The sequence below is a fragment of the Pangasianodon hypophthalmus genome, chromosome 30 (genome assembly GCF_027358585.1).
Source record: "Pangasianodon hypophthalmus isolate fPanHyp1 chromosome 30, fPanHyp1.pri, whole genome shotgun sequence".
NCBI classification, from domain to species: Eukaryota; Metazoa; Chordata; class Actinopteri; order Siluriformes; family Pangasiidae; genus Pangasianodon; species Pangasianodon hypophthalmus.
The window spans coordinates 9108919-9131837 of record NC_069739.1 but is presented as its reverse complement, the minus strand read 5'-3'; the positions used below and the strand labels follow the sequence as shown (position 1 = coordinate 9131837).

The following is a 22919-nucleotide window of genomic DNA, read 5'->3' as shown; positions in this document are numbered from 1 at the left end:
TGTCTAATAATGCATGTTTGCATTTGTCATCATGAAATCGCAAGAAAAATGAGTTATCTCAAAAACAAACAAATTTTATCACAAGATCATGAGAAAAATAAGTTATCTCAAGAAAACATCTTTTGTTGTCACAAGATCATATACAATAAGTTGTTATTTCGATAAAAAATTTATCATGAGATCACAAGAAAATTAAAATCTGAAGAAAACAATGTTTGTTATTACAAAATCAGGAGAAAAATAAGTTATCTCAAGAAAACAACTTTTGTTATCACGAGATGAATTAAGAAAAGTAAGTTATCTCGAGCAAAGTTTACCATGAGATCTTGAGAAAAATAAGTTATTTCACAAAAACAACTTTTTGTTATGACATCATGAGAAAAACATCACTTGTAATTTTGAGAAAACAACTTTTGTTATCAAGAGATCACAAGAAAAATCTATTTTTAAAGAAAATTTGATCAAAAGAAAACAACTTTTGTTGTTATGAGATCACAAGGAAAATATTTTTTCCAAGAAAATGTTATCACGAGAAAAGTAAGTTGTTATCTCGAGATCACGAGACAAATAAACAACAAGATAACAGCACAGATAATTGTAAATAACTCATTGCCTGTCTGAGCTGCAGTATGAAATGAGCCGTAACACTGCAGGTAACTGATGAAATGAAGAAAAAAACCCTGAAAAGAAAAGAGCTATCGGGGGGGAAAACACACCCATGACGTCATGGCGTGGGCGGGGTTAAGATGGCGTGTGGGCGGGGTTAGGGAGGCGCTTCCGCTTTGACCGTGGAGATAGTTTGGAGAGAGCTTTGGCTTGTGTCGATACGACGCAGTTTGTCTCTAACCTGACCTGGTGGAAGCTGCTCGGTGGTGGTTGTTGTTGTTGTTGTTGTTGTTTTTGGATGAAACTATGAGTGTTTTCGGGTCGCAGCGCGCGCTGCACTCTCTCGGCCGGCGCAGTGGCTCGCGCAGCGACGTCGCTCTCACGAACTACCAGCCGAGCGGTAATGGATTCGGGCAGGAGTATGCAGAGGACTACAACTACACCTTCTCCAAAGGCTCCATGGGGGGAGGACAGGGGTAAGCACTCCTCTCAATGCTTGGGCAGTAGCAGTGTAGTCTGATCACCACACATCCAGGATGCACTGCATAGTGGAGCTCTGTAGAGAGGTGGCCTTTAAAGTTTTATGTCTTATGGAGAACTTGCAGCTGTGCATTGTGCTCCTGCAAGGCATTTGCTGAAATAAAAACCCATCTTGGATTTAAGACACACAGAGTCACACCTCAGACATCCATAACGAGATTAATAATCTGTTTAGTCATCTTTGTCTTTTGCAAGTGTCCCTAGTATTTTAAACAGTGTCCCTGTCCAGTCCAGAATAAAGCCTAGATGGTATCTAGCCTCTGTATTTAGTTTCAGGGCTTTTTATCCCACCAGGTGCTTGTGGTGTTTTCTTACCAGTTCACAACAATGAATCACCTGTTGGCGGTCAAAAAATGAATGATTTATACTGTATTTATACTATACTGTACAGATTTATACAAACTGTATACTGTTTGTACATTACTTATTATGCAATTTATGTTAATTATTTACTGTTTGCAACAGTTATTATAATCGCTCGATTAATAAACTACCTTTAAACATGCATTCACATTTACATTTACAGATTACTTTGCAGCTAGTCTTTCATATTCATGCACTATTTCAAGGTTAATTCCTTATACACACACACACATTCTATATATATATATATATATATATATATATATATATATATATATATATATATATATATATATATATATCATGAAGTTACATTCTTACAAACCGGGCACAGTAACAGCCGATTTTACTACAGCTCAGAAAATATGGCAGCATGTATTTTGGCTTGGGCTAATTAAAAAGGAAAGTGCAAAGAGTGCAAATTCTTTTGGCTCCAGTATTGTCTGCCCCCTCAGCAGTTCCTGTAAATCACGACATAGTCATGAACTGCATGGAGGGAGGTGAATCTGGATAATGAGTCAATATTAAGAGAAGGAAGTTACTCTTTAGCATACTTTTTCTAGTAAATTTTACCCAGAATATTCAAATAGGACACGACACATACAACATGTATTCACATTTATCTTATTTTTATTTTAAACAAACATCCTGTCAGAAACTCAGCTCAGTCCTCATGTCTCTCTTTTCCTAGAACGTAAAGTATACATATTGTCACAATTAACAACCTTAACTTTAAATCGCTGAACGTTTTAAGTAATTGTCGGTAAGCGCATAGGTTCAAGCACACAGATCAAAAGCAGCTGTTTGGTTTGTGTGCATGAGTCTGTTTTCTGAGTTCAAAAACTAGGATTATACAATGTGTTCAGGAATTTGCACACAGGAATCAAGGGTGGGACAAAAACAGAAAGTTTTGATAGCAGTGATCTGAACATGATCCAGGAATAAACTGTAATTTTATTATAACCTTTCTTCATTTTAGCCCTCCCCTTCATGTTATCATCCATCAGAGAGCTTCCATTCTCCAGAGCCAATGCCAAGAGTTCCTTCATAAAGCAGAGTTTATTTTACAAACGGTGAGAATAGTCTGCAGTTCCACCTGCTCCCACGCTCTCTTTTATTTTACTGCGTGTGTGTTTGTTTTTGTTGCGGTGTGTGTAATGGGCTGAGTGCTGTCACTGTCTTCTGAAAGGTTTTGTGTGCATGTGTGTGTGCGTGTGCGCGTGTGTTGTGGACTGACGTGTGTTGGTGTTGCAGGACGCAGATAGAGTGCGGGCTGCAGCAGAAGCAGAGCACTGTATGATGTCTGCCAGGGACGTTATTGAGCAGCTCAAAGGTCTTGCTGTGGATCTTAGGAACATGGGCCAGCCCAACGAGAGTGTGCTAATGATGTGAGATATGCTTACACACAAATACAGACATGTGAATAAATTTACAGACACAACCAATGCCACACAAACACACACACACACATATTTTATTTATATAAGCAATATAACATAGGCCTGGCCTCTTTGCAAGAGCAAACTGTTTGCACCATACAATTATATTATATAATCTCACAAATGTAGCACCTTTCAGTATTATGTGGACAATTTTCAATGTCATTAATGTATTTTCCTAGTTTGAAACTTTGTGTAGCCTTTTTGAGACTAGTTGCTTGCGCAGTGCATTTGGCTGTGACTTGAATGATTGAGAAAGCCGCAGCTGGTCTGTTAAAAGAGAGCTGGGTGCCGCAGGGTTACAGAAGAGTATAATGATGAAAAATGACTACTGCATTTTCTGCGTGTTCTGTCTAAAGAAATTAAAGAGAGACTTTGCTGAAGCACGCACCAAGCATTTCCAGAATGCAGAAACGCTGTGAAAAAAAAAAAAGATAGCACACCTGGTACAGATCAAGCATGTGCTCGACGCTCTATCTGTGTTTTCACACAGCATTGTTTAGATAATACCTGAGCTAATTGCTGAATAATTGGTGCCACAGGCCTCTGAATGCAGCAGAACTGACGCACCAGTAAGCTGTAAATATGAAAAAGTATGCTATTAATGTTACATATGGTTAACATGGGGGAAAAAAGGTCTCAGTGGATGTAATGGCACTTGTACCAAGGGTGTGTTTTTTGTTTAAACATAGCCTCCACTGAACCAAAACACCAACGCTATAGCTGAGCTGGAAAAAAAATAAAGGACATACAGGGTAGATTTGGGTTCAACCTCATTTTACCTCATTACCTTGGTTTAGTATCTCTTGGCTACATGTAATTAATTGTCAGTGCACAATTAAAAATCAATTAATAAAATGCGTGTATTAATTCTTTTTTTTGTTTGTTTGTTTTTAAATTGTATATTGCTTTTATATGGAATCAGTAGTACATTTGGGGAAAAAAATATGACCTCAGTCTGCATTTTCTATCCTGGGCTTAAAGCCAAGTGCTCGTGTTTAAAGGCGGTGATCAAGGCGCTACTGGAAAATCCCTTCTCAACTCTATTCAGGAAAAAGCTAGCAACCTTGGAGGTTCACGGTTCATTGCCATTACAATTGACAATGGAATTGTGGAAACACCATTCCCTGCTCAGCAATCGAACCGGGGCCGTGGTGGTGAGAACACTGCACCCTAACCACTAGATCACCAGGGATATAGCAGAGGTGTGAAATACATGCCGGGAATTTTAATCTGAGTGGGCCACTTAGAAACTTAAGCATCTGAATACGAGGAACTTTCCCTGCCTACGAATGAAACTGAGATGGTATGTGGTGTCTGAAATGGCTGTTCCTCTGTCAGCCGTTATTGCTGTGTTTATTGTAGCTGGAGTTATTTTATTACTAATTAAATCTGTGATTAAAAAAGATCAGGATGGTCGCTTATGGTCAATTAATTGCAATACCGAGCACAGAAGTTCACAGCGCTCCCTACTTTCAGTGAGACACCTTAGGTCCACACCTAAATACTTGCTCATTGAAGAGAATTGTTGTACATCGGTCTTATTCTTAAGCTAAGTATAGTAGTCAATTTCCTGATTCTGGAACATTTTTCTCTGAGCAGCTGTGTACATACCAGCCCTGGTTTGATTCTCTAATCTTGTGCCCAGTGTGGAAGAGTGCACAGAGCAGCTAAGAGCAGTACACATGGCTCTGGGTGGCTCTCTGCAGAGGAAGAGTCGAGGCAGCAGAGGCAGCATGGGCTGGGATGAGGCGGACAGAAACTTCCAAGATGCCATTGCCTGGATTAGTCAACAGAAGGTAAATTCAAGTGGATAGTTAGTCATTATCACCATACTTTCATATTCAGCCAAGGAAGAGCGAGGGAGGCATAGGGAGAGAGGCATAAAGAAAGTACTTTTCCTCCCTCTTTCTTGGTGGGTCATATCAGATTGAAAAACAACATTCTTCATGAATGAATGAAAAGAGTGTCTTTCCACACAGTAAAGAGGGTTTTGTATTCAAGACCATGCACTCTCATGCCATCGCTTTCCTATAAAAAAAAAATCTGACTAAATCCAGGATTTGGCTGTTCTTTCTTTCATGGCAGGTCTTCTCTCATTCAACAGTGTAATATAGTCTTTCTTAGAGAAAGTGCAGCTAAGCACTAGTGTTCCCAGAACAGAGGCAGGGATGAGAAACATTAGGTGAATAATACACCCACCCTTTTACTGCATGTATCCAAACCACAGCGTTAGTAACTCAGTCTGAAAGTTAACTGAAAATGTTTGGGGTTTTTGACTTCCTTTTTTTTTTTTTTTCCTTTTTATTATAAAAGAGGGAACTGGATCATTTGCATTATAGAGAGGCAAACAGAAGAGTGAGAGAAAGACCTTTTCCGTGGGCACATGCAATAAATTTTCCCCCCTCCCACCTGTCAAAGAGAATTACTGCCGTGTCACATGGCGTGCCTGCACATCTAGTTCTGAGACTCTGAGATTTACAGCCGGCTTTACAAACACTTTTTTTTTCCCCCCCTCTCTTTTCTTTTTGAAAAAGTAGTATATCTTCATGCACAATACATGCAATTTTTTTTGTTGTTGAATATAGCTTTATCTGCTTATTCTAAGTAATGAGTAATGGTAAGAAAAACACAATATGGTTTGATTTTTCAATAGACAGATGGCATGGCATGTTATAACACGTGATGGCCAACCACACAATTACATTTTACTTTTTAACAGAGAGGGTCGTTTCGATTTCTTCATGCTTTCTTACACACTTTCTTACATGTACATCTTTTGTAGCGTCTGATAGAGACATCACCATGGGGAGACGAACCCGCCGTCATCGATCAGCACATAATGAATCACAACAAATTTCACAACTCTATCCAGAGAAGTGTGGAAGTGGAAAGAGCTCAAGAAGAACTAGTAAGTTTATTACACACACATACACGCACATATGCATAAGTATGCATACTTGCACAAAAACATTCGTTGTGATGTTGGCAGCCTTTTTTTTTTTTTTTTTTTTTTTTTTTTTTGGCCTCGGGTTGTTCAGCTCACTCTGTACTGCTGAACGCTCTCTTTGGTTTTACTGGCTCCACAAATGGCGTGGCTGTCTACAGAACCTACATTATATAAAACCACACACTTGTATTTCTGCTAAAAATAAATATTATGTAGGGAAATATATCCGTACAGAGCTGTAAATATAGACCTTTTTAGGTTAAATTGTCGAACACCAAAACACTTGCAATAAAGACATAAAGACCTTTGCCCTGTTACAGAGAGAGAGAAGAGACAAGGCCAGCCTGCGTTTGCTGGAGCAGGAATGGGACAGCCTACAGGTAGGCTCTAAACAGTCACTGAACTTTAGCAACACTAAGTTGTCTAGCTAACCAAACTTGCGTCAGCACAAATTTCAGGTCACACAGTGCCGTGAAAAAGTATTTGCTGATTTCCTTTATTTTTGCCACAGAAAATGGTTTCAGTTTCTCATACAAAATGAAATTATTGACAAAGGAAATATGAGGAAACACAAAACACAGGTTGTAAATGATTGATTCATTTATTGAACAAAAAGATTATGCAACACCTTTATCACCCGTGTGAACAAGTAATTGCCCTCCTAAGCTTAACAACTGATTGTGCCACCTTTAGCAGCAACAACTGCAACCAAATGCTTCAGATAACCGTAGATCAAATTGTTTTGGAGGAATTGTGGCCCACTTTTATTTGCAGAACTGCTTTAATTCTGCCACATTGGAGGATGAAGCATGAAAGGTATTGTCTAAACATTCAAGTCCAGACTCTGACTGGGCCACTCCAAAACCTTAAATTTCTTTCTTTTGAGCCATTCGGAGGCGAATTTGCTTTTGTAATTTGGTTTGTTGTCTTGCTGCATAACTAAAATTGTACTTGAGATTCAGATCACTGACTGATGACCTGGTAGAGAGCAGAATTCCACGGTTCCATCAATTACGGCATGTCGCCAAAGCAAAGCATCCCCACAACATCACACTAGCACCACCGTGTTTGACTGTTAGTATGATGTTTTTATTATGGCATGCTGTGTTAGCTTTACGCCAGATGTAACGGGACCTATGTCTTCCATATGTTCCACTTTCAACCTGTCAGTTCACAACATTTATTCCAAAATAGCTCGGGGGTCATCAAGGTGGTTTTGGCAAATGCGAGACTAGCCTTTATGTTCCTCTTGGTTAGCAGTGGTTTTTCCACTTGCAGCTCTCCCATGGATACCATTTTTTTTGCCTAGAGTCTCTCTAATGCTGGAATCATGAATGCTGACCTTATCTGAGGCAAGCGAGGCCTGCAGTTCAATAGATGTTTGTCTGGGTTCTTTTGTGACTTCCTGGATGAGTCATTAATGTCCTTTTGGAGGAAATTTGGTAGGCTGGCTTTTTTTTTTTTTTTCTTTTGGAGATAATGGCTCTCACTGTGGTTCGCTGGAGTCCCAAAAGCTTAGAAATGGCTTTGTAACCCTTTCCATCGTTCTTCTGATTGCGGCATAGTGTGCTGCTTGTTGAGACCTTTAAGCCTACTGTACATTGCTGGAAAGTTTCTATTTAAGTGATGTTTCAATTCAACAGGACTGGCAGTAATCAATATGTCAGTTGGTTGATTGAGTAACTAAAAAGGCAGTTACTTTTTCCAAACAGAGCTAATTGGTGTTGGATAACATTTTTCCTTCAATAAATGAAATGATCAATTAAAAACTGTATTTTGTGTTGTGTTTGTCCTATATTACATTTTTTTTTGTTTGAAGAACTGAAACAATTAAGAAAGGTGGCAAATACTTTTTCACTGCACTGCAGATTGAGTGTAATGATTAATCATATTTCATAGAATGAATCTGTACTCAGGATAGATTTGAAATGGAACAGAAAATATGTTTTCCTCGTATTTGCAGAAACTGTCGTTTGAACGTGGTGCTCAGTTACATGAGCTTCAGAGCATCATCAGTGAGATCACTCGAGAGATCATGTGGGTAAATGATAGAGAAGAGGAGGAACTGATGTTTGACTGGGGCAACAAAAACATTGATGTCTACATCCCCAAGAAGCAAGAGAGCTACTCAGTAAGACAGCACAAGCAGCCATACACACACATACACATACACACACATACATAGGGTGTTAAAAACATGACCACTCTTTCTGGTCACATTTTTTTTTCAGAGGTTGATGAGTGATTTGGAGGAGAAAGAGAAATATTTGAATAAACTGAAAGTAAAAGTGGACAACCTACTGGCAAGCAACCACCCTGCATCAGACAAAATCGAGGTAAGTGCTTGTTTTCTTTTTTTTTTTGCATAGGATAACTTGCTTCTTCATCCATTTATTCATGCGCTCATGACCTCGCTAACCATTCAGCCATTGTATTCTCCTAGGCTTACATGGAAACTCTTCAGACCCAGTGGAGCTGGCTCCTCCAAATCACCAAATGCATTCATGTACATCTAAAAGAGAATGCAGCTTACAGTCAGGTAGAACACAAGCTCCATTTACACCAGGGATATAACCAATTAACAACTGGCAGGTTTTTACTCGTGGTAGTTTGTTGTTTTGGTCTTAGACAGTATGTGAATCAAATGAACCCATGTTCTCTGATTCATACCTAATTTTAAATAATACACTAACAGAACATTCACTGATGATTTGTTGGTTTTGTCAGGTACACCAGGGCTTTATAGGATTTTTATATTTTACAGAATGTGAATAATATTTGGTGTTTCCCAACCAGGAATATTTAAATAGCCTACAAACTCTTAAAAACAATAATAATGTCCTATTTATATTTTATAATTTATATTTATTTAAAAGAAATACATCAGCCAAAATAAAGAACTGACTTCCCAAATTTGACTAAGTACGATGCTCTTGACATTTTTATTTTATTACATACTATAATGGGTTTTTTACTTTTGATCATGCCTGTTTTTCCAAGCATTTCAACTGTCCAACATTTCAGTCTATAGTTATTGTAACATACCTTTTAGATTATTGAAAAGGACTCATAATTGTAATAAGTAATAATAATGTTAACAATAATTAATAATACATAATTGTATTATTAATGATGTTCCACAGAATGCTATATAACAAATGTTTTATGGCTTTTGAATGCTTTTTCAAACACATTTGTTACTGTGGTTAAAACCGCGTCCGTTAAATTGGAAACATTGTATTATTGTATTAGAGTGTTAAGAGACATTTTTGTGTATTACTGTTAAGTAGGTCGCCGTGGGGGGAAAATAATTACTGTCTTATTTAATTAGGAGCTAAATATTCCTGAAGCCATGGATGTCCAACTCATTTTAAGTAAGAGGCCACGTTACGCTCAGTCCAATATCAAGTGGACCAGACCAAAAAAAAGTTTAGTGACCAATAGCACATCAATAACTTCTCTAAAACGTGTTAATTTATCAGCATGCTAACCAGCTAACTATATGGATTATATAATATTATAGGTTTAACCGATTAATGTGTCTGTGTTGATTGATTTAAAGAAAATACTATTATAAACTCTTTTAAAGTAGTGAAGCAATGTTTTATTTACTGTTAACAGCATGAACAGCCATGTTGACATGACGCTATTTGCTGAACTCAGGGTTGAGGAGACCTTCCTGAGTTTAGGGTGTTTTCTGTGGTTTTTCCTAGTCAGAGTTACAAGCTTCAGTTGAATGTAACATAAATGGATATCATTTATGCATTTTTTGCTGTATCACAACTCACACAACACAGAGATAAAGCAAAAATGTGGATGTCTGGAGGCCCAGAGGACTGGTTTAAGAATCACAGATTTAACACAAAAAAAAGAGAATTTAAAAAAAAAATTGTGTTGCTTAGGCCTAGTTGATGGTACATAACTACCCACTCTTCTAAAATCATATTTAAAAAAAAAAATAGATATACAGGACTATTTCAATTACAAAGTGTGGCAAACAGTTGGTAAATAATGTACAATTTGAAAAAAAAAAAACTATTTAAATATCTCAATATTAATATTAATTTATATTTAATTTTTTTAAATGTTATTACTTATGTGTACAGTAACCCACAACCCTCCTATATTCAGTTCTTCATAGAAGCAAATCAAACATACATCAAACTACAGCAACACCATGAGGTCATCCGAAAGAAATTCATCTGTGACAAAACGACGCCCCTGACGAATTTACAAGAACTGCTTAAAAGCCTAGAGGTAACACACACACACACACACACACACACACACACACCACACACCTAAGATTTTACCCTAGACAACTGCTCAAATGTTAGATATTGTTATGTTTATGTGTCGTCAGAAAGAGCAGGAGCATCTGATGGCGCACAAGCAACAGGTGCAGCAACTGGTCAATAAATCCAAGAGCATCGTGAGACTAAAACCAAGAAACCCAGAAGAGAAGAGTAACAACCCTGTTAAAGTACAGGCATTGTGTGACTTCAGACAAGATCAGGTAACACCTGCAAACACACGCTCATGCACATCCTGTCCATATGTACAGTTAAAGCCTATATATTATATATTTTACTCCGCTCTTTCTGTCTTTCTGAGTAGAAGGTGATCTGTAAGGGTGATATGGGCATTCTAAAGGATAACACCGAGCGCAGTAAATGGCTTGTAACTGGACCTGGAGGCCTGGATATGGAGGTGCCTTCTGTCTGCCTGCTAGTTCCGCCACCCAACCCGCTGTCCATCAGCCTCGCCAGCAAGTATGAAACATGCATAAACACACAAATATGTATTTTATATTTTACAGTGATGATCAGCTGAACACAATATCATGTGTCACAAATCCCACAATCCTATAACATGACATGTGATACATGAGTGTATGTGTCTTGCATTGCAGGAATGAGCAGTACTACGAGGCCCTTCAGTCAGTGTGGAACCAGCTCTTCATCAATATAAAGAGTCTCATCTCCTGGCAGTACTGCCTGCACGACATCAGCCGCATCAACTCCCTCACAATCACCATGGTAACTCGCTACTTACACACACCTATATTAATTTGCATAACAATCAATATGTCAACCTTGTAATATCAGCATCACCAGAACATCACACATGGCGTCTGTATTGTAAAGTGCCTCATATGTAACTGTTTCGGGTTCAGCTTATAATTTTGTGATAGTCCTTGATCTTCAATCCTTGCATACTATTTAAAATAAATAAATCTGAGAGGCAACCTATGCCCTACATAATGAGTTTCCAGCTTTTTGAACACCATTTTGATTATTTGTGTTAGTTAGGAGGTGGGTGGAGGGGATAAGAGGAAGGGTCTTTGACATGATAAGGAGAAAAGCTTTTTAAAATTAAATAAAATAAATTTATTCTTGAAATTTCTGACCTTTAAAGAGATGATAAGGACCCATCCATATGACTCCAAGATACTCTTTTGCTAGTATACAGCCCAGCTAGTGCATGGCAATTGTGTATTTTTAGATTTTGAGACGCATGTTGTTCGTTCAAAAAGACTACCAAATTCCTCTGATCGGTTCCTTATTGTTGCAGCCCGGCACTAAACCACCAACCCCCTCAATACCAGTCTGTTTCTTTAACAAATGAACCGTGATGTCCTACTGATTTGTGTGTTGTTGTTTTTGTGTGTATAGCTGTCTCAAATGCGTCCAGAGGAGTACCGCAGCATCATAAAGAGCTTGGAGTCTCACTATCAGGAGTACCAGAGAAACTGCTTGGGTTCTGAGATGTTTGGTGACGAGGACAAGAGAGCCCTTGAGAGCCAGTACAGTGGAGCCCAGAAACACTATGATCAGCTGATCATACAGCTCCCAGCTTATCGTGAGTACATACACGGTATCCTTTTCCATGTGTAACCGTTGTTTTCAGCCTAACCTGAGCACACGTGCATGTGTAAATCAAGCAGATTGCCCGGAATGATTCACCTCACACACAGGTACACGTACACATTTTGTTTCATTCTTCTTTCTGTTTTTCAGTCGGCCAACAGGAGGTGGTTGTGGATTCGGCAGTTCTCCAGGGTGCTAAGGTTTCATCTGGTGTAAACGTGCTCAGTGAATTGCATGCCCTGCAGCTGAAGCTGGAAACCATGGAGTCTGCATTCAGTACACACCAGCACATCCCAGTGGGACAGGGAGCACCAACACAATGCACCAGTCTTATTACTAGCACACAGGTAAAACAATATTCATAGTCCCTGACCTCCTTACATGGTACAAAACTCAGATACATTATAGACACACACACACTCACACACACAGACAGAGTCAACGTAGCGGATTAATGTTGAAAGCAACCTGATAGCAAAAATATACTCAACAACATCTGCACCTGCTTTGTCTTCCTGATGTATATAGGCAGTGGCGAAGGATGTGGGGTTACTGAGAGGAGAGTTCCAGAGGCTAAACGAACAAGTGCTCACAGAACTAGAGGGTATGAAAGACACGGATAAAGCTCAATTTCTCCGCATCCAACTCAACCTCATCAGCCAGAGACTGGACAGGCTGGGGTCTCACTCTGCCGCTTATCTGCTAAGGTAGAAAGCATACAGAAGATCTGGTTTTAAAAAAAAAAACCAAAGCCATGTTTTGTTTTGTTTATTATCTTAAGTCAAACTCTTGCTTCAGGTTGAAGGCTCTGAAGTCTCTGCTGAAGGCCATGCTGCAGGCAGAGGATGTGGTGAAGGTTTATGAAGCTCGACTCACTGAGAGAGAGACGACGTCATTGGACCCAGCCGAAGTCCAAGAGTACCAGAGTGCTCTTAGGGTAATACTTATTTAACCTTGATAAGTATCGCAGTAAAATCTGAAATCTGCTCTAATGTGGATTTTATGGTGTTGATGGTTTCATAATAGATGGTTGTGCTTTTTGTTATGCTTTTAAGGTTATGCGGTCTGAGCTAGATCAGAAAGAGGGTGCGTTGCGTTCACTGGAGGAAGAGTTAATTAAGGCTCGTCAGTGCAATGAGCAAATTGATCAGAATTGTCACAGGTGTGATGTTGACCTATGCCTGTACAGTGAGCATGTAAAGCAACTATCTGACCGTTGGAAGCGCATTCAGACGCAGATTAACAGCAGGCAAGATGATCCTTTTTAAACATGTATATATTTATATATATTGCCTATGTTAATTTTTGACTTAAACCCTCAGTAAATTCTGTCTCTTTTAGGTATGGGGATCTGGACACATACCTACAGCAGCTAAAGCATTATCTGAACTCAAGCTCTGCTCTCAGTGCCTGGATTAATGACACTAAAAGCCGTATAGAGGCTCAGATAACTGCTAGGACAGATGACATCACATTCCTCAAAAAAGTCCTTAACCAGCAGAAGGTAGGACTCTTCTCTAGTTAAAAATGTAGTTAGCTAGACTACAAGTTACTGTACACAAAATGCAGCTCAGTTCCATCAAGGCTGTCCTCCAAGGAACTGTACAAACTACCCTGCAATCTACATTACAAAAGTAATTAATCTTGACAACAAAGTTCGCTGTCATTTGTTCATTACAGAACACACAAGGATAAATGTTGATATTATTTGAAGATCAGAGGGAACTAACACATTAACATTGTTTCATTTATCGTCATCAATAAAAATGTAATTCAGTGGTTTAAAAGTATATGTTGTAGATGGTAATTATATGAAATATGAAGTAATCACTACTGTGCTACACTGCTGCTAAAGTATTTTAAAGCTACTTGACTTTAAAAAGTTAGTAAAATTAATAGCTTCACTGCTTGCACAGCCCAACAGTGAGGCAAGACATGTTCCTAAGTGCCATATTTCTTATTCAGTTAATTCAGTAATTCACAAATAAATGTTTTCACAATTAATTATCATGAATATTCATCTTTAACAGTGATTCAATGCTTTTTTATGTCGTGACTGTGTATATATAATCCTTAGGCACTGAATTCTGAGATAACAGGAAAGAGGGAGACTGTGGAGGTTGTACAGAGAGACGGTGACATGTGTGTTAATACCATCAAGGTATAATTATGAGATGCTGTCATGTTCTTTTTAACAAATGTTATTTTAATGCCATATAAGTCCAACACAAAAATAACACTTTTTGAAAACGTATTAATATGTAGGACTACGAGCTTGGCTTGGCATCTTACAGTGCTGGGCTAGAAACTCTACTCAACATTCCTATAAAGAAAACCATGCTGCAGTCTCCAGCTACAGTTGTGATACAGGAGGTACAAAATATTAAATAGCATTATGTATGAATTGATATTTTGTCTCTGGTTCAGGTTCCTTATTTTAATTTGCGTTTCAGGTTTCCTCTTTGCATAGCCGCTATTTAGAGCTACTTACACGTTCAAGTGATTATTGCAAATCTCTTGGAGACTCACTGAAGAACTTAGAAGAACTCAAGGTACATAAAACACTTAATTTTATTGTAGAACTTGCTTATACCATTAGTTGTTGTTGATCTCTGATCTTTATTAGATACATTTTCCTGTGATTTATTCATAGATGCGGAACACCAAGATAGATTTGCTTGAAGAGGAGCTAAGGCTTCTGAAAGCAGACATAGAGGACCGTGATGCTAAGAATGTGTCACTGCGAGAGGCACTCTCACAGTACCAGCTTAAGCTGAATGAATCTCAGGAGCACCTTCTTTCCTTGGAGGAGGTGAAGAGAAGCCATGCTCTACAGTGCAGCACAGCACAGGCAAACCTTAGCTCCTCACAGAACCGTCTACATGAGCTTATGGAGGAGCTGCAGCGTCTCAAACTACTTGTGGAAGAGGAGAAGAGAAACAGAAAAATTGTGGAGGAAAGGTATAGCAGTCAACAGGAAGAACATGAGGAGGCCATGCGGAAAAGACTAAAGGAGTTGGAGGGGGCCACCTGGGCCAAAATCGAATTGGAGAAGACCGTGTCGGATCGGACACGGGAAATTGAGTGTATGCGGAGGCAGTTGGAGGAGGAGACACAGAACCTGAAACAGACACAGATGGAGCTGGCTAAGGTAAGGCAGCAGCACAGCACTGAAATGAGGGAGGTCAAACAGACCTATGAGTCCCAGATCCTGGTAACACAAACAAACGTACAGAAGCTCTCACAGCAGCGGAAGGATGACTCCTTGTCCATTCAGATGGAACGTGACCGGGTGGAGGGGGAGCGCAAGAAATTGCAGGAGGAGTTGAGGAGGCTGCAGCTCGCCCTCAGTGAGGAACAGGCTCAAAGAAGACATGCAGAGGCAATGCTGCAGCAACAGATCACAGCAGGCACAGAGGAAGCCAGAAAAAAGAGTGAATTGGAGGCTCAGATACAGCTGGTTCTTAGTCAGCAGAGTGCAGAAGAGAGAAGATGGAAGGAAGAACAAGCACACTCTGCAAAGTCTCTGCAGGAGAAGACCAATCAGATCTCTAGCCTCACACAATCACTTGATGATGAGTTGCACAAGAGGAGAGCACTGGAGGCAGAGAATGGCCATCTGCAGAAGGAGCTAGCAGACCTCCATGCTAAACATACAACTTGTAGTCAGGAACTAATCAAACTTCGTTCTTCACACCAAGAGCTAAGCATCCTCCGTATGGAAGTGGAAACCCAGGGCAATGAGCGAAACCGGGCAGAAAAGAATATTGTACACCTTCAGGCAAGGGGTCAAGAGCTCCAGGAAGAGCTAAAACAACTGGATGGGCAGCTGAATCAGCAAATAAAAGTAGCCCAAGAGGAGGCTGCCAAGCGCAGGAAGACAGAAGCTCAGCTCGAGAAGACAAACCAGGCTATGCGTGAGTACATCTCCACTATCACCACTTTACAAAAGAGTCAGGAGGAGGCTAGCACAGAGGCCAAAAAATCAGAAGAAGAGCGCAAAAAGCTACAGGAGGCTCTTGACCGAAACCTGAAGGAGTACGGTACCTCTGCTCAGCGTCTAGCTACACTGGAAGCTGAAATGAAAGCTTTACGGCTTCAGCTGGTGCAGGAACAAGGTCGAGTTTGTGAGGCCAATCAGCGCTTTCAAGCCTTGCAACGAACCTTGGAAGAGAAAACCAAAGCACTGAACGAGACCATTTCTGATACAGAGCGCATGAAGAAGCTCACAGAGGCACTTACCAAAGAGCGCCTCGGCCTGGAGGAGGAGTTACGAGCTGTGCGGCTAGAGCATGACAAGCTGCTGCAAGGCAGGCAACATGAGGATGACGAGATGAGCACCCAGATTACAGCACTGCAGCAACAGCTCCAAAACAGCCAACGCATCCGCATAGAGCATGACATAATTATCCAACAGCTTTCACAGGAGAGAGAGAAGCTTCAATCGGAGATACAGAATGTACAAAAACAAGCCAGTGAGGTACTAATCAACTGTAGAATGTCTGGGACTGTCATAGACTGTAGTTCCACTCAGACATTATGTAGGATTGTTTCCAGCTTGCTTCATGCTTTTCAATCTCTTCACATTCTGCAGATGGCCTTTTGTACTCTGCCATGCAAAATTGTTTCATTTCATGGTCTATTTCTTCACCTGAGTCTGACAATTATCCCCATGGAAGGCACTTATGCCAGTAGAATCCTCACACTGTGTGCTTTTTTTTGGCTCCTTCTTGTGTTTAATTTATGGTGTTTTGATCATTGCCACTCAATCTCTAATCAAATCATTCTTAAGTCATTACTCTACCAGATATTCTCCAAAGCATATATACATTGCCTTGTTTGAGTCTGTGGGACTTTTGGATTTTGGTAGTATGATTGTATTTGAACACTTTTAAAGCTACATACAGTGAATCAAGTGACCAGCTGGAAGGGCACTCAGCAATAATTAAATAACAATCATTAGATTCTCTGTCTCATAGTAAATTATTTTAAACTACTTATGAATGATTCAATGTTTTATTTTAAATGCATCCATTTGTGCTTTTAGAATATCTAAAATATGAACCCTTACAGTCTTTCCTAGTTTGAATTGTTTGTTAACATATTTCTCTCTCTTTATCTGTCTCTTTCTAATCAGACATCAAGCTTGATCCAGTCTTCCCAGTCTCAGTGCACTGAATTACAACAAGAACGAGATGCCCTCATCAAGAAGATAAAAACCCTAGAAGAAAATATGACCCATATGCAGAAAACTGAAGAAGATCTTAAAAAAAACAGACTGTCACTAGAGACAGAATTGCGCCTTAAAAAGCAGCTGCAGGAAGAGAATGAGAGACTCAGGAATGAGGTTGGCATCTGGAAAAAGCAACGTCAAAGCCAAGATGAGCATGTGCAGCAGCACATCACAGTGCGCATGGCACTAGAAGGAGAATGTACCTCGTTGAGAACACGTATGGAGCAGCTGCAGGCCCAACTGAAAGAAGTTGAAGAGCGCTACAAGCTCCAACTACAGGGATTGGAGCAGGAGCGCAGTGACCTAGTTACACTCAGAGATTCCTTGCAAGAAGAGGTTCTGAGATTAAAAGAGAAAGCAAATGTAATAAACAGATACACTCAGACAGATTATCCTGGCACAACTGTTGATCCCTCCACTCTGGTCTTTGATGGTGTCCGCAAAAAAGTCACAGCCCAACAGCTACATGACTGTGGTGTTATTGACAAAAAAACACTGGACCACTTGCTAAAGGGCCATCAAACTGTCCAGGATGTGGCTGTTAATATCAAGCTGAATCTCAAGGGCACAGGAGCCATTGCAGGACTGTCTGGACCCAGTGGAAAGTTGACAGTCACAGAGGCCAAGAAAGATAAGCTGATCTCAACAGATAGCGCAGTGAAACTGTTAGAGGCTCAAGCAGCAACAGGACATATAATTGATCCCAGAGCGAATTTAAAGTTGACAGTGGAAGAGGCTTGTCTTAATGGACTTGTGGATGAAGGGGATAAAAAGCAACTGCTGATTGCAGAGGCTGCCTGCATTGGGTTTAGAGATTCAAACACAACCAAACTTCTGTCAGCCAGCCAAGCCATGAGAAAAGGAATGATAGATCAAGATACAGCCCTGCGTCTGCTGCAGGCACAGGAGGCTGCAGGAGGGATTCTTGACCCTGTCCTTAGTGTATACCTCCCCAAGGATATTGCCAGGGACCGTAATCTAATTGATGAGAAACTTTATCAAGCCCTGAATGAGAAACCAAACTGCTATATAGACCCTGGCACAAATCTGAGTGCTAGCTATGTCAGCCTTAAGAGGCAATGTAAAGCTGACCCAACCACAGGCTTGCTCATGCTACCAGCCCCCCCAGGACCAATGACTGTACAGGGTTTACGGGAAAAGGTCTCTCTGTCACATTTGGTAGAGGCCAACCTGTTAGAACCTTCAGACATTGATCAGCTAAGAGAAGGCAAACTGACAAGCCAAGACATTGAGCACAAACTTAGAGCCTATCTGCAAGGGTCCACCTGCATTGCTGGAGTCTATGATGAGGCCGACACACGCATTCTGCCTATCTACCAGGCAATGAAAGAAGGACTCCTACGGCCTGGCACCACACTGGAGCTTCTGGAGGCTCAGGCTGCTTCAGGCTTCATAATTGACCCTATCAACAACCAGTACTACACAGTGGAGGAGGCTTGTAAGAAAGGTCTGGTTGGTGTGGAGTTCAAAGACAAGCTCCTTTCGGCTGAGAGAGCTGTCACTGGATATAAAGATCCTGGTAGTGAAAAGATCATCTCCCTTTTCCAGGCAATTGAGAGAGGCCTGATTGAAAAAGGCCATGGTATTCGCCTACTAGAGGCTCAGATAGCCAGTGGCGGCATCATTGATCCCAAGCAAAGTCACAGAATTGATGTGGATGTTGCCTATAAGAGAGGATACTTTGGTGAAGAGATGAGTCAGATTCTAAAAAATGAGGGAGATGACACAAAGGGATTTTTTGACCCTAACACTCACGACAATCTCACCTATCTACAGTTGAAGAGTCGTTGCATCACAGATGATAAAACTGGCCTTGTGCTTCTGCCACTTCATGATAAGAGCAAGATATCAACACAAAAGAACACAACAAGGAAGACAAGGGTTGTAATTGTAGATCCAGACACCAATAAGGAAATGACTGTACATGAAGCCTATCAAAGGGGGTTGATTGATTATGAAACTTACATGGAGCTTTCCAAGCAGGAAAGTGAGTGGGAGGAGATAACTGTCACTGCCTCAGATGGTACCAGTAAACTGGTCATCAGTGATAGAAAGACAGGCCTTCAGTATGACTTGAAAGAACTGCTTGATAAGGGTGTAATCAGTGAGGACAACCTGCATGAGTATCGCTCTGGGAATATTACTCTTACACAGTTTGTTGACATCATCACCACAAAAACCATAGACATGAACAAGCCCCTCAGCTCTTCCTCATCCTCATTCTCAGTGTCATCCCAGACAGTCAAAACAGAAATCATGACCTCTGTTGGAAGTGCTCCCTTGCAGCAAACTCCCTCCTCACCAAACACCTTGAAGCGCATTGCCAGTATGTCAATTACTCTGACATCATCTGGAGAGTTTACAGACGAGCAGAGTCCGGTTGGGGCCATTTTTGACACAGAGAAGTCTGAAAAGGTCAGTATATATACAGCAATGAAGCATGGCCTTGTAGACTCTATCACGGCACAACGACTGCTAGAGGCGCAAGCCTGCACTGGTGGTATTGTAAACCCAGAAAATGGGCGCCGCATCTCCATTCAAGAAGCTACTCGCAATGGAATAATTGACAACGACATGGCTAATCGGCTGAAACCTGCACAGAAGGCGTACATTGGCTTTGAGGATGTAAAAACCAAGAAGAAGTTGTCGGCTGCTGAGGCGGTGAAAGAAAAATGGTTACCGTTTGAGGCTGGACAGCGTTTCCTTGAGTTCCAGTTTTTAACAGGAGGCCTCTTTGATCCAGAGCACGGTCGTAGACGAACACTTGATGACGCTGTACACTTGGGATGGTTGGATGGAAGGGCATCACAGAAGCTCCTGGACACTCGTCACCACCCAAAGATGCTGACCTGCCCCAAGACAAAGTTGAGGATCACATACAAGGAAGCTATGGATGCCTGTATTTTGGAAAATAAAACAGGGGTACGCATGCTTCCTGCAGCCTCTACATCATCACATGGTATCAGCAGCCCTTACAATTCAAACCCAAGCTCTGCTCCAGGCTCTCGGACTGGATCTCGCAGAGGCAGCATGGATCAAACTTATTCCAACTCACCCAGCTCCAGATACAGCAGTTTCAGCTACAGTAGCACCTCTTTTAGCAGCAGGTCTCTATCATAGAATCTATCATAGATAGTATATTTGGAGAGTAAGTCTGATGATATATAGCCCAAAGGGTATTAACTTAGAAAAGTATAAATATATTAATGGTTAGATGACCTATGACCTGATAGCTAAATGTTAAATTCTAAATGGCAAATAATGTTGAAGACACTAATTTCTTATTTTTGTTTAATATTTCCAAAAGTATTTTAAATGTTGATGTTTTTATACCGAGTGCCTTCTCTTACATGAAAAGATCAGTATCGTCAGTTACAAAAACTGAGTTTTCTATTAATTAATGTAGTTGCTGAAGGTAGTTACATATCATGTAGGATTATATTACTATAGAGATTCGAAAGTGTGGGCTTGGAGATGATTGAAAATCACGAGAATCTGTATTTGTATTTGTTGGAGTGGTGTGGGTAATTACTTAGTCACAAGTATGTGATAAAGTTGCTGTAATGTCAGCTCAGACAGGGAATTGAGAATGTTTAATAATGCCATTTGAGTGATTCTGTTTAGACTATTAATTTTAAATGCTTTTACTTTCTTCCTTAAATAAACCTAACATTTGTTTATGCATTTGTCCATTGTCCACTATCTTTTTAACAGTTTTTATCTAATATGATGCCTTAAAATAAAAGTTCATTACCATTTCAGTGATTCATACTCGAAAATCTTTAACATCAAATTTGACACATTAAATAAATAAATAAGTGGGTTAAGATCCTTTACACTTCATCTAAGGCCACAGTTAATACTAACAGACTAATAACACAGAGTTTCAGACTGCACAGAGGCACCAGGGATACCTTCTCTCCTAATTCCTAGTTTCCAGTTTTATTGAAACATTAGGTGCACCATTACATCAGAATGTAGACATCAGAAATTACCAGAAATTATTTTCTGCAAAATCTTTCATCTTCACTACAAGAGACTGTCCAAAGTTACCAATTACTCTATAAACTGTACCAAATCCACTATCTTCCCACTCAACATGATCTTATCAAATACTACAATTCAGACCCCACCAATTCTCATAGTCATTGATGACTACACATATTTAGACATTAAAATGCACTCTAAACAGCCATTTATCTACGCATTTATCTAAGCATTTATCTAAACAGCCAATGATGGAGCAGCTCTGTAATTCATAAAATCATGCAGATACTGGTCAAGAGCTTTAGTTAATGTTCACATCAAAAATCAGAATGGGGAAAGATGTGATCTCGGTAACTCAGTAACCATGGCATGGTTGTTGGTGCCAGATGTACTGATTTGAGTATTTCAGAAAGTGTTTCCACAGGCAGAAATGCCTTCTTGATGAGAGAAGTCTAGGAGAATAGTCAGACTGGTTCAAGGTGACAGGAAGTCTTGATTTCTGCTGTGACATGCAGATGGTTGGTTCAGAATTTGGCTTCAACAACATGAATCCATGGACCCACCCTGCCTTGTGTCAACATTTCTGGTGGTAATGGTGTAATGGTGGTGTAATGGTGTGGGGAATGTTTTCTTGGCACACACTGGGTAATACCAATCGAGCATTATCCGAATACCACAGCCTGTATGAGTATTGCTGCTGACTACATGCATCCCTTTATGCCCACAATTTACCCATCTTATAATGGCTACTTCCTGCAAGATAATGCACCATATCACAAACTGACTCACAAAACCTTCTCAAACTGACAAATTAGCTGACAAATATCAACATGGACCAGAATCTCAAAGGAATGTTTCCAACACCTTATAGAATCCATGCTATTAAGAACTGAGGCTGTTCTGAGATCTATCAGTTACGTATCACTTCCACTCCCAGTGCTGACTTCTGGACAAAGAAAAAAAAAAAAAACACTTTTTTCCATGACCAATAACACCACAATAACACATCTTATACAGTATAAAGTAATCCACAGATTTAGACAATACAGGGCAAAAAAAAAATTAATAAATGTGACATGGGATTTATGTACTGTACACAGTTCAAGCATAATTCTCCAGACAGCTACATACATGCCATACGGAACTGCTCATCCATGAAACAATTTTGGCAACAAGTCAGTATTTCAATTCAGTTTTATTTATACAGCTCTTTTAACAATAGACCTAGTCATAAGTCAAGTGGTTTTACAGTAATCCAGATGGAGATTTATATTTAGATCCATAATGAGCAAGCCAGAGGCAACAGTGGGCAGGGAAAAAAAACCCTAAGAAGACATGAGGAAGAAACCTTGAGAAGGGACTAGATTCAAAAGGGAACCCATCCTCTTTCAGGTGACACCAGATAATGGAATTATAGATCATTACTCTTCCCCAATTGTTTTATTGTGTAATATTAATAGAGTGATTTCAACAATGGACATGGTCACAACACAGTTTTACAGCAATCCAGATGTAGGTTTATATTTAGATCCCTAATGAGCAAGGGAAAAACTCCTAAGATGACATGAGGAATAAACCATGAGAAGCAACTAGAGTTAAAAGGGAATCCATCCTTTTTTAAAATTTTACTGGAATTATAAGTCATTACTCTTTCACAGTTGTATATTATAAAGTCAAACACTACTAGGTGTGTTGAAAGAATGTCTAGTATGAACCTTATAGTGTTGATCATTACAGCAAAAGATTGTACGTACAGCTCTACAATGTCTAGGTGGGATTATCCACCGAAGATTGGATGATCATTAGGGTATCCATGGGACCATCCACAGCAATGACCCCAACCCCTATTTACACATTTACCTAAGAGAAAAGTTATTTAGAAAAATGGTAGAATAAACAAATTTTAAACC

The 22919-nt window shown here is 39.9% G+C and overlaps 1 protein-coding gene across 2 annotated transcripts; it reads left to right on the top strand.

The window, feature by feature from the left end:
* Nucleotides 1-775: 775 nt before the first annotated feature.
* Nucleotides 776-20702, top strand: wu:fi04e12 (Desmoplakin-B). Of its 2 annotated transcripts, none has more exons than XM_026918184.3 (24): nucleotides 776-1082; nucleotides 2489-2582; nucleotides 2764-2897; nucleotides 4597-4747; nucleotides 5734-5859; nucleotides 6219-6278; nucleotides 7862-8029; nucleotides 8130-8234; nucleotides 8342-8437; nucleotides 10030-10155; nucleotides 10262-10414; nucleotides 10516-10670; nucleotides 10811-10937; nucleotides 11574-11760; nucleotides 11919-12115; nucleotides 12297-12475; nucleotides 12567-12705; nucleotides 12824-13017; nucleotides 13110-13272; nucleotides 13846-13929; nucleotides 14034-14141; nucleotides 14222-14320; nucleotides 14422-16248; nucleotides 16906-20702. In XM_026918184.3, the coding sequence occupies exons 1-24, from the start codon at nucleotides 913-915 to the stop codon at nucleotides 20140-20142; spliced, it is 8079 nt and encodes a 2692-aa protein (XP_026773985.3). In that variant the 5' UTR covers nucleotides 776-912; the 3' UTR covers nucleotides 20143-20702. The 2 variants fall into 2 exon arrangements, with proteins under 2 accessions (XP_026773985.3, XP_053087767.1); XM_053231792.1 differs by having other exon boundaries at nucleotides 777-1082; nucleotides 14422-14919.
* The last annotated feature ends 2217 nt before the right edge of the window (nucleotides 20703-22919 follow it).